At 38.6% G+C, this 13,001-nt stretch overlaps 1 protein-coding gene across 1 annotated transcript; it reads left to right on the plus strand.

Moving 5' to 3' along the window:
• Nucleotides 1-2,201: 2,201 nt before the first annotated feature.
• Nucleotides 2,202-5,394, plus strand: LOC147928464 (uncharacterized). Its single transcript, XM_087486159.1, has 3 exons — nucleotides 2,202-3,309; nucleotides 4,297-4,976; nucleotides 5,254-5,394. Exons 1-3 carry the CDS (start codon nucleotides 2,202-2,204, stop codon nucleotides 5,392-5,394), a joined length of 1,929 nt encoding a protein of 642 aa, XP_087342285.1.
• Nucleotides 5,395-13,001: the final 7,607 nt, after the last annotated feature.

Here is a 13,001-nt window from a genome sequence, read left to right on the forward strand (position 1 = left end):
ACTGTTTACTGCTTCGAATCAATGTTTTTTTAGTTTTAGCCTGTTTCGGGACAAAATAGGTAAAAGTGGTTTCTAAACACTCCAAATTCAACCCGAACTCTTATAATTTATCAAATGTATTGGATTGTTACATATTTTGACCCTATAAAGAGTAACATAGTTGTTTACTGCTTCGAATCAATGTTTTTTCGGTTTTAGCCTCTTTTGGGACAAAATCGGTAAAAGTGATGTCTAAACACTCCAAATTCAACCTGAACTTTTATAATTAGTTAAAAGAATTGGGTTGTTACATATTTTGACCCTAGAAAGATTAACATAGCTGTTTACTGCTTCGAATCAATGTTTTCTCTTGGTTTTAGCCTGTTTTCTCGATTTAAGCTTGTTTTGGGATAAAACGGGTTTAATTGTTGTCTAAACACTCCAAATTCATCCCGAACTCTTATAATTAGTCAAATTCATTGGATTGTCACAGATTCTAACCCTAGAAACAGTAACAAAGCTGTTTACTGCTTTGAATCAATGTTTTCTCGGTTTTAGCCTGTTTTCTCGATTTAAGGTTGTTTTGGGATAAAACGGGTTTAATTGTTGTCTAAACACTCCAAATTCATCCCGAACTCTAAAAATTAGTCAAATTCATTGGATTGTCACAGATTCTGACCTTAGAAACAGTAACAAAGCTGTTTACTGCTTTGAATCAATGTTTTCTCGGTTTTAGCCTCTTTCGGAACAAAATGAGTAAAAGTGGTGTCTAAACACTCCAAATTCAACCCAAACTTTTATAATTAGTCAAAAGAATTGGATTGTTATAAATTTTGACCCTAAAAGAGTAACATAGCTGTGTACTGCTTCGAATCAATTTTTTCTCTCTGTTTTAGCCTGTTTTCTTGGAATAAGCCTATTTTGGGATAAAACGGGTTTAAGTATTGTCTAAACACTCCAAATTCAACCCAAACTTTTATAATTAGTCAAAAGAATTGGAATGTTACATATTTTGACCCTAGAAAGAGTAATATAGCTGTGTACTGCTTTGAATCAATTTTTTCTCTCAGTTTTAGCCTGTTTTCTTGGTTTAAGCCTGTTTTGGGATAAAACGGGTTTAAGTGTTGTCTAAACACTCCAAATTCATCCCGAACTCATACAATTAGTCAAATCTATTGGATTGTCACACATTCTGACCCTAGAAACAGTAACAAAGCTGTTTACAGCTTCGAATCAATGTTTTCTCGGTTTTAGTCTCTTTCGTGACAAAATGGGTAAAAGTGATGTCTAAACACTCCAAATTCAACCCAAACTTTTATAATTAGTCAAAAGAATAGGATTGTTACATATTTTGACCCTAGAAAGAGTAACATAGCTATTTACTGCTTCGAATCAATGTTTTCTCTCGGTTTTAGCCTGTTTTCTCGGTTTAAGCCTGTTTTGGGATAAAACAGGTTTAAGTGTTGTCTAAACACTCCAAATTCATCCCGAACTCTTACAATTAGTCAAATGCATTGTACTGTCAAACATTCTGACCCTAGAAACAGTAACATAGCTGTTTACTGCTTTGAATCTATGAGAACTCACACACACAAGCACCATCCGTACCATACCGGCCGTACAAGCACCATCCGTACCATACCGTCCGTACAAGCACTGTCCGTACAATGCGATGGGCCATCCGTACCATGAGGCGCCTAAAAAAGTCCAGCCCATGTTGAGAAGCCTTCTAAAGCAAAGGAACATCTAGATCCTTCTCCTATTAGCCGTTGGCGAGTTTGAGGCAAGTGGGAGGTCTTAAGTCAAACATATATCACATGTATAGGTTAAGGAAGGAGATGTCACTATCCTTGTGTAAAATCGTGTACAGCATCTTATTAGAATATCCCCTTTGTAAATGACTATAAGTAGGTTGTATCTAGGTACCATATTAAGTAAGAAGCTATTTTCTTCTTCTACACTTCTCTCTCTATTCTCTTACACTCCTATCCAATTACTAAACCTAAAACCGCAAACTAACTTACTCTCACTACACTTTGTCTCTCTCTCTCACTTCTTGAACCTAAAACTTACATGGTATCAGAGCAAGTTTGCTCCTAGTTCTCAATCTCTCACCCATTCATCACTTCCGCTCCTAATACTTCCCTTCATTTCTGTTTCAATCGCAAGAAGTGATTTCTTTTAACCGTTGGATAAAGCTATTGACCAGCGGACAAAACACCATGGAAGGTACCAAGACCTTGATCGTTCCAGTTACTCTCAAAGGAGAGAACTACCTGTTGTGGGCAAGGACCACAAAGACGGCGCTATGCGGCCGAGGGCTTTGGACCCATATTACCACGAGTGAGGCTCCAAAGGAAGAGTCCATCGTAGACGGCAAAGAAGCGGTCACAAGTGGTGGAGACAAATGGTTTCAAGAAGACCAAAGTGTTCTCGCCATCATTCAAAACTCTCTTGATGCTCCAATACTTGAAGCCTACTCATACTGCGAGACGGCCAAGGATCTGTGGGACACATTACAAAATGTGTTCGGCAACACCACCAACTTAAACCGAGTATTTGAAATCAAGAGGGCCATTAGCAACCTAAGCCAAGAAGACATGGAGTTCACCAAACACTTTGGGAAGTTTAGGTCCCTTTGGGCTGAGCTTGAGATGCTTAGGCCGGCCACACTTGATCCTGCCATACTAAACGAGAGGCGAGAGCAGGACAAGGTGTTCGGTCTACTTCTCACACTAAATCCTTCTTACAATGATCTCATCAAACACATCTTGAGGTCAGATAAACTCCCTAGTCTAGATGATGTGTGTAGCCAGATCCAAAAGGAGCATGGCTCCATGGGGTTGTTTGGGAGCAAAGGAGAGCTTGTAACGGCCAACAAAGTGGAGATAGCTTCCGCAAATAAAGGTTACTTCAAACATGATGACAAAAACCCACCTATTTGTGACCACTGTAAGAAGGTTGGCCACTTCAAGAGTAGGTGCTGGATCCTCCACCCTCATCTCCGAGTCAATCGGTCCATGAACAACCGAGGAGGGCCACCACGAGCGCATCAAGCAACAATGGTGGGAGAAGCAACGACCTCCGATTCAGGCCACCAAGTCTCCGGAGGTAATGGAGTTGCTCTCGCTGCCTCCTCTGAATTGGTAAAGAAATCAGACCTTGATGCTCTCATCAAAGCCCTCAAGGAGGCCTCCGGTAACTCATTCCTTGCTCTTAAACCAAATAAACCTCTCATTGTAGATTCTGGTGCATCACACCATATGATTAGTGACCCTAAGTTAATTAGTGACATTAAACCTGCCATAGGGAATGTGACTATAGCTAATGGTGAGAAGGTACCTGTTAGGGGAATAGGAAACTTAAAATTATTTGATAAATCCTCTAAAGCATTTTATATGCCTAACTTTACCTCCAATCTCTTATCAGTTAAAAGAGCCACCACTGATTTAAATTGTTATGCTATATTTGGTCCTAATAATGTGTATTTTCAGGATATTGAAACAAGTAAAGTTCTTGGCCAAGGAGTCACTCAAGATGACCTCTACTTGCTTAAGGACCTAAATATATCTTCCTCTTCAAATTCTTCCTGTTTTAGTTCAGTTAATGTTCAAGAAAACAATGTTATGTGGCATGCTAGACTAGGACATCCTCACTCTAGAGCTCTAGAATTAATTTTTCCAAATATTTCTTTTAAAAATGATGAGTGTGAGGCTTGTATCCTTGGTAAACATTGCAAATCTGTTTTTCCTAAATCATTGACTATTTATGAAAATTGTTTTGATTTGGTTCACTCTGATGTGTGGACATCACCTTGCTTGTCTAGAGAAAATCAAAAGTATTTTGTTACATTCATTGATGAGAAATCTAAATATACATGGCTCACACTTCTTCCTACTAAAGATAGAGTTCTTGAAGCATTTATTAGCTTTCAAAATTATGTAACTAACCACTATAATGCAAAAATAAAGATTTTGAGATCAGATAATGGTGGAGAATACACAAGTCATACCTTCAAACAACACCTCACCAACCATGGCATAATTCATCAAACAAGCTGCCCATACACTCCACAACAAAATGGTGTAGCTGAGCGAAAGAATAGACACTTAATGGAGGTGGCTCGCTCAATGATGTTCCATACAAATGTTCCAAAATGCTTTTGGGGAGATGCAGTTCTTGCGGCATGTTACCTCATCAACCGCATTCCAACAAAAATCCTACAAGATCAATCACCGTTTGAGGTACTAAACAAAGAGAAACCCACTATTGATCACTTACGTGTGTTTGGTTGTGTGTGTTTTGTGTTAAAACCAGGAGAATTACGCAACAAGCTTGACACCAAGAGTACCAAGAGCATGTTTCTTGGTTACTCTACCACACAAAAGGGCTATAAATGCTATGATCCTGAGACTAGACGAGTGCTGGTGTCTCGTGATGTGAAGTTTGTGGAAACTCGAGGATATTATGACCAGAAAAATTGGGATGAACTTAGAGAAATATCAACCTCACCGTCCGATCGTGCCAAGATCCTTCGGATCATACTTGAAAGGCTAGGGGTCGAAACCAATCGGGACGGTGACAATCCCTCCAGGCCAAACGCACCAGAAGAAGGTGTTCCACCTACTGACTCCAACCCAACTGGTTCAGATACAGTCCCTACTCAGCCCACTTCAGGTGACCCGTCCGCACCCAATGACGAACTCTCACAAAGCCTCGAGGAGGAAATGCATCCTGAGGAACCAGCCGACCAAAATGAGGACGCCCATGAAGATAATGATCATGAGGAAGTCATACCACTACGACGGAGCCAGCGTCTCAAGTTTGACCCATCTCACTGGAAGAACACTCGAGTGTACTACAACAACATGGCCGTTGCCCATCCCATTCAAGCAGTGTGCACTCTTGCTCATTTTCCTATGGAACACCAAGACTTTCTTGGCCAAATTGATAAGCATTGGGTTCCACAAACTTATGATGAGGCTAAGGAACACAAGGTATGGCGCGATGCGGTACATGCGGAGAAACTGGCCATGGAGAAAAATCACACATGGGATGAAGCTGACTTACCCAAAGGGAAGAAGGCAGTCACATCACGCTGGATCTTTACTATCAAATACAAGAGTGACGGGGAGATTGAACGCCATAAGGCCCACCTAGTCGCACGTGGGTTCACGCAAACGTACGGGGAGGACTATCTTGATACGTTTGCTCCGGTGGCCAAACTACACACTGTTCGAGTTGTTCTATCACTGGCCACCAACTTGGACTCAGAGCTTTGGCAAATGGACGTTAAAAATGCGTTCTTACAAGGGGAACTTGAAGATGAGGTCTACATGCGACCACCACCTGGTCTGGAAAACACCATTGGCCCGGGAAAAGTCTTTAAGCTCCACAAGGCCATCTACGGTTTAAAACAGTCACCAAGAGCATGGTACCACAAACTGAGCACTACCCTACTTAGAAGAGGTTTTTGCAAATCGGAAGCTGACCATACTCTCTTCACACTACCAAGTGATAAAGGTATTGTAGTCATTCTAGTATATGTTGATGATATCATCATAACTGGAAATGACAAGGTAGGTATTAAAGAGACTAAAGATTTCCTTAAATCAGTTTTTGACATTAAAGACCTTGGAGAGCTCAAATATTTTCTTGGGATAGAGGTATATAGGACTAATGAGGGATTATTCTTATCACAAAGAAAATATGCACTTGATCTTTTAAGTGAAGCAGGAAAGCTTGGTTCAAAGGCTGTGACAACACCACTTGAAGAAAACTATAAGGCAGGAGGCAAGGGGGAGCTTGAGGCGGCTCCATTTGAAGATGTCACGAGATATCGGAGATTAGTGGGTAAGCTTATATACCTTACCATTACTCGACCTGATATTTGTTTTGCTGTGAACCAGGCTAGCCAACACATGCAAAACCCTACTGTCCATCATTGGAACATGGTGAATCGCATCCTCAAATATATCAAAGGAGCACCAGGACAAGGAATTTGGATGGGACGCAATGAAAACACGGAGTTGGTGGGATATTGTGATGCGGATTATGCCGGAGACCGTGACGATCATCGATCAACCACAGGGTATTGCACGTTCCTAGGAGGAAACCTTGTCACCTGGAAGAGCAAGAAGCAAAAGGTGGTATCCCTTTCAAGTGCAGAAGCCGAGTATAGGGCCATGAGAAAACTGACTACCGAACTGATGTGGCTTAAAGCTTTACTCAAGGATCTTGGAGTAGAGTCATCAAGACCTATCACAATGCATTGTGATAATGAGGCAGCCATTCACATAGCCACTAATTCTGTGTTTCACGAAAGGACAAAACACATAGAGGTTGATTGTCACAAAGTAAGGGAGCAAATTCAACTTGGTGTCACTCTCCCTTGCCACACTAAAAGTTCTGAACAGCTAGCTGACATTCTCACCAAGGCATCCAGTCCACAAGTGTGTGAGTATATTCACTCTAAACTTGGTCTTATAGACCTCACTCGGCCATGAGCATTCTCACATGGCACCTACACTCTTTTTCCCTTAAGTATAGTTTTTCCCAAGTGGTTTTCTATACTAAGGTTTTTAATGAGGTAGGTGTTCGTGATCTTCAAGCTTTATCGACAATAAGTCGCTTAAGCTTGAGGGGGAGTATGAGAACTCACACACACAAGCACCATCCGTACCATACCGGCCGTACAAGCACCATCCGTACCATACCGTCCGTACAAGCACCGTCCGTACAATGCGATGGGCCATCCGTACCATGAGGCGCCTAAACAAGTCCAGCCCATGTTGAGAAGCCTTCTAAAGCAAAGGAACATCTAGATCCTTCTCCTATTAGCCGTTGGCGAGTTTGAGGCAAGTGGGAGGTCTTAAGTCAAACATATATCACATGTATAGGTTAAGGAAGGAGATGTCACTATCCTTGTGTAAAATCGTGTACAGCATCTTATTAGAATATCCCCTTTGTAAATGACTATAAGTAGGTTGTATCTAGGTACCATATTAAGTAAGAAGCTATTTTCTTCTTCTACACTTCTCTCTCTATTCTCTTACACTCCTATCCAATTACTAAACCTAAAACCGCAAACTAACTTACTCTCACTACACTTTGTCTCTCTCTCTCACTTCTTGAACCTAAAACTTACAGAATCAATGTGTTCTCTTGGTTTTAGCATGTTTTCTCGGTTTAAGCCTGTTTTAGGATAAAACTGGTTTAAGTGTTGTCTAAACACTCCAAATTCATCCCGAAGTCTTACAATTAGTCAAATCCATTGGATTGTCACACATTCTGACCCTAGAAACTGTAACAAAGCTGTTTACTGCTTCGAATCAATGTTTTCTCGGTTTTAGCCTGTTTCGGGACAAAATGTGTAAAAGTGGTGTCTAAACACTCCAAATTCAACCCAAACTCTTATAATTAGTCAAATGCATTGGATTGTTACATATTTTGCCATAGAAAGAGTAACATAGCTGTGTACTGCTTCGAATCAATGTTTTCTCTCGGTTTTAGCCTGTTTTCTTGGTTTAAGTCTGTTTTGGGATAAAACGGGTTTAAGTGTTGTCTAAACACTCCAAATTCATCCCGAACTCTTACAATTAGTCAAATGCATTCGATTGTCACACATTCTGACCGTAGAAACAGTAAAAAAGCTGTTTACTGCTTCGAATCTGTGTTTTCTTGGTTTTAGCCTGTTTCGGGACAAAATGGGTAAAAGTGGTGTCTAAACACTCCAAATTCATCCCGAACTCTTACAATTAGTCAAATGCATTGGATTGTCACACATTCTGACCCTAGAAACAGTAACAAAGCTGTTTACTGCTTCGAATCAATGTTTTCTCGGTTTTAGCCTGTTTCGGGACAAAATGGGTAATAGTGATGTCTAAACACTACAAATTCATCACGAACTCTTACAATTAGTCAAATGCATTGGATTGTCACACATTCAGACCCTAGAAACAGTCACAAAGCTGTTTACTGCTTTGAATCAATGTTTTCTCGGTTTTAGCCTGTGGTTGGCAACAAAACCAAGAGATAATTAGTCAAATGCATTGGATTGTTACATTTTTTTACCCTAGAAAGAGTAACATAGCTGTTTACTGCTTGGAATCAATGTTTTCTCTCGGTTTTAGCCTGTTTTGGGATAAAACGGGTTTACGTGTTGTCTAAAAACTCCAAATTCATCCCGAAGTCTTATAATTAGTCAAATCCATTGGATTGTCACACATTCTGACCCTATAAACAGTAACAAAGCTGTTTACTGCTTCGAATCAATGTTTTCTTGGTTTTAGCCTGTTTCGGGACAAAATGGGTAAAAGTGGTGTCTAAGCACTCCAAATTCAACCCAATCTCTTATAATGAGTCAAATGCATTGGATTGTTACATATTTTGACCATAGAAAGAGTAACATAGCTGTGTACTGCTTCGAATCAATGTTTTCTCTCGCTTTTAGCCTGTTTTCTTGGTTTAAGTCGGTTTTTGGATAAAACAGGTTTTATGTGTTGTCTAAACACTCCAAATTCATCCCGAACTCTTACAATTATTCAAATGCGTTGTATTGTCAAACATTCTGACCCTAGAAACAGTAAAAAAGCTGTTTACTGCTTCGAATCAATGTGTTCTCTCGGTTTTAGCCTGTTTTCTCGGTTTAAGCCTGTTTTAGGATAAAACGAGTTTAAGTGTTGTCTAAACACTCCAAATTCATCCCGAACTCTTACAATTAGTCAAATCCATTATATTATCACAAATTCTGACCCTAGAAACAGTAACAAAGCTGTTTACTGCTTTGAATCAATGTTTTCTCGGTTTTAGCCTGTTTCGGGATAAAATGGGTAAAAGTGGTGTCTAAACACTCCAAATTCAACCCAACTCTTATAATCAGTCAAATGCATTGGATTGTTACATATTTTGACCCTATAAAGAGTAACATAGCTGTTTACTGCTTCGAATCAATGTTTTCTCGGTTTTAGCCTCTTTCGGGACAAAATGGGTAAACATGGTGTCTAAACACTCCAAATTCAACCCGAACTTTTATAATTAGTTAAAAGAATTGGATTGTTACATATTTTGACCCTAGAAACAGTAACAAAGCTGTTTACTGCTTCGAATCAATGTTTTCTCGGTTTTAGCCTGTTTCGGGACAAAATGGGTAAAAGTGATGTCTAAACACTACAAATTCATCACGAACTCTTACAATTAGTCAAATGCATTGGATTGTCACACATTCAGACCCTAGAAACAGTCACAAAGCAGTTTACTGCTTTGAATCAATGTTTTCTCGGTTTTAGCCTGTGGTTGGCAACAAAACCAAGAGATAATTAGTCAAATGCATTGGATTGTTACATTTTTTTACCCTAGAAAGAGTAACATAGCTGTTTACTGCTTGGAATCAATGTATTCTCTCGGTTTTAGCCTGTTTTGGGATAAAACGGGTTTACGTGTTGTCTAAACACTCCAAATTCATCCCGAACTCATACAATTAGTCAAATGCATTGGATTGTCACAGATTCTGACCCTAGAAACAGTAACAATGCTGTTTACTGCTTCGAATCAATGTTTTCTTGGTTTTAGCCTGTTTCGGGACAAAATGGGTAAAAGTGGTGTCTAAGCACTCCAAATTCAACCCAAACTCTTATAATTAGTCAAATGCATTGGATTGTTACATATTTTGACCATAGAAAGAGTAACATAGCTGTGTACTGCTTCAAATCAATGTTTTCTCTCGGTTTTAGCCTGTTTTCTTGGTTTAAGTCGGTTTTTGGATAAAACGGGTTTAAGTGTTGTCTAAACACTCCAAATTCATCCCGAACTCTTACAATTATTCAAATGCATTGTATTGTCAAATATTCTGACCCTAGAAACAGTAAAAAAGCTGTTTACTGCTTCGAATCAATGTGTTCTCTCGTTTTTAGCCTGTTTTCTCGGTTTAAGCCTGTTTTAGGATAAAACGAGTTTAAGTGTTGTCTAAACACTCCAAATTCATCCCGAACTCTTACAATTAGTCAAATCCATTATATTATCACAACTTCTGACCCTAGAAACAGTAACAAAGCTGTTTACTGCTTTGAATCAATGTTTTCTCGGTTTTAGCCTGTTTCGGGACAAAATGGGTAATAGTGGTGTCTAAACACTCCAAATTCAACCCAACTCTTATAATCAGTCAAATGCATTGGATTGTTACATATTTTGACCCTATAAAGAGTAACATAGCTGTTTACTGCTTCGAATCAATGTTTTCTCGGTTTTAGCCTCTTTCGGGACAAAATGGGTAAACATGGTGTCTAAACACTCCAAATTCAACCCGAACTTTTATAATTAGTTAAAAGAATTGGATTGTTACATATTTTGACCCTAGAAAGAGTAACATAGCTGTTTATTGCTTCGAATCAATGTTTTCTCTTTGTTTTAGACTGTTTTCTCGATTTAAGCTTGTTTTGGGATCAAATAGGTTTAATTGTTGTCTAAACACTCCAAATTCATCCCGAACTCTTACAATTAGTCAAATTCATTGGATTGTCACAGATTCTGACCCTAGAAACAGTAATAAATCTGTTTACTGCTTCGAATCAATGTTTTCTCGGTTTTAGCCTCTTTCGGATCAAAATGGGTAAAAGTTCTGTCTAAACACTCCAAATTCAACCCAAGCTTTTATAATTAGTCATAAGAATTGGATTGTCAAATATTCTGACCCTAGAAACAGTAACAAAACTGTTTACTGCTTCGAATCAATGTTTTCTTGGTTTTAGCCTGTTTCGGGACAAAATAGGTAAAAGTGGTGTCTAAACACTCCAAATTCAACCCAAACTCTTATAATTAGTCAAATGCATTGGATTGTTACATATTTTGACCATAGAAAGAGTAACATAGCTGTGTACTGCTTCGAATCAATGTTTTCTCTCGGTTTTAGCCTGTTTTCTCGGTTTAAGTCGGTTTTGGGATAAAACGGGTTTAAGTGGTGTCTAAACACTCCAAATTCATCCCGAACTCTTACAATTAGTCAAATGCATTGGATTGTCACACATTCTGACCCTAGAAACAGTAACAAAGCTGTTTACTGCTTCGAATCAATGTTTTCTCGGTTTTAGCCTGTTTCGGGACAAATTGGGTAAAAGTGATGTCTAAACACTACAAATTCATCAAGAACTCTTACAATTAGTCAAATGCATTGGATTGTCACACATTCAGACCCTAGAAACAGTCACAAAGCTGTTTACTGCTTTGAATCAATGTTTTCTCGGTTTTAGCCTGTGGTTGGCAACAAAACCAAGAGATAATTAGTCAAATGCATTGGATTGTTACATTTTTTACCCTAGAAAGAGTAACATAGCTGTTTACTGCTTGGAATCAATGTTTTCTCTCGGTTTTAGCCTGTTTTGGGATAAAACGGGTTTACGTGTTGTCTAAACACTCCAAATTCATCCCGAACTCATACACTTAGTCAAATGCATTGGATTGTCACAGATTCTGACCCTAGAAACAGTAACAAAGCTGTTTACTGCTTCGAATCAATGTTTTCTTGGTTTTAGCCTGTTTCGGGACAAAATGGGTAAAAGTGGTGTCTAAGCACTCCAAATTCAACCCCAACTCTTATAATTAGTCAAATGCATTGGATTGTTACATATTTTGACCATAGAAAGAGTAACATAGCTGTGTACTGCTTCGAATCAATGTTTTCTCTCGGTTTTAGCCTGTTTTCTTGGTTTAAGTCGGTTTTTGGATAAAACGGGTTTAAGTGTTGTCTAAACACTCCAAATTCATCCCGAACTCTTACAATTATTCAAATGCGTTGTATTGTCAAACATTCTGACCCTAGAAACAGTAAAAAAGCTGTTTACTGCTTCGAATCAATGTGTTCTCTCGGTTTAGCCTGTTTTCTCGGTTTAAAACTGTTTTAGGATAAAACGAGTTTAAGTGTTGTCTAAACACTCCAAATTAAACCCGAACTCTTATAATTAGTCAAATGTATTGGATTGTTACATATTTTGACCCTATAAAGAGTAACATAGCTGTTTACTGCTTCGAATCAATGTTTTTTCGGTTTTAACCTCTTTTGGGACAAAATGGGTAAAAGTGGTGTCTACACACTCCAAATTCAACCCGAACTTTTATAATTAGTTAAAAGAATTGGATTGTTACATATTTTGACCCTAGAAAGATTAACATAGCTGTTTACTGCTTCGAGTCAATGTTTACTCTTGGTTTTAGCCTATTTTCTCAATTTAAGCTTGTTTTGGGATAAAATTGGTTTAATTATTGTCTAAACACTCCATATTCATCACGAACTCTTATAATTAGTCAAATTCATTGGATTGTCACAGATTCTGACCCTAAAAACAGTAATAAAGCTGTTTACTGCTTCGAATCAATGTTTTCTTGGTTTTAGCCTCTTTCGGGACAAAATGGGTAAAAGTGGTGTCTTAACACTCCAAATTCAACCCAAACTTTTATAATTAGTCAAAAGAATTGGATTGTTACATATTATGACCCTAGAAAGAGTAACATAGCTATTTACTGCTTCGAATCAATGTTTTCTCTCGGTTTTAGCTGTTTTCTCGGTTTAAGCCTGTTTTGGGATAAAACAGGTTTAAGTGTTGTCTAAACACTCCAAATTCATCCCGAACTCTTACAATTAGTCAAATGCATTGTACTGTCAAACATTCTGACCCTAGAAACAGTAACATAGCTGTTTACTGCTTCGAATCAATGTGTTCTCTTGGTTTTAGCATGTTTTCTCGGTTTAAGCCTGTTTTAGGATAAAACTGGTTTAAGTGTTGTCTAAACACTCCAAGTACATCCCGAAGTCTTACAATTAGTCAAATCCATTGGATTGTCAAACATTCTGACCCTAGAAACTGTAACAAAGCTGTTTACTGCTTCGAATCAATGTTTTCTCGGTTTTAGCCTGTTTCGGGACAAAATGTGTAAAAGTGGTGTCTAAACACTCCAAATTCAACCCAAACTCTTATAATTAGTCAAATGCATTGGATTGTTACATATTTTGACCATAGAAAGAGTAACATAGC

The sequence above is a fragment of the Camelina sativa genome, chromosome 14 (assembly GCF_030686135.1).
Source record: "Camelina sativa cultivar CO46 ecotype springtype chromosome 14, ASM3068613v1".
Classification (NCBI taxonomy): Eukaryota; Viridiplantae; Streptophyta; class Magnoliopsida; order Brassicales; family Brassicaceae; genus Camelina; species Camelina sativa.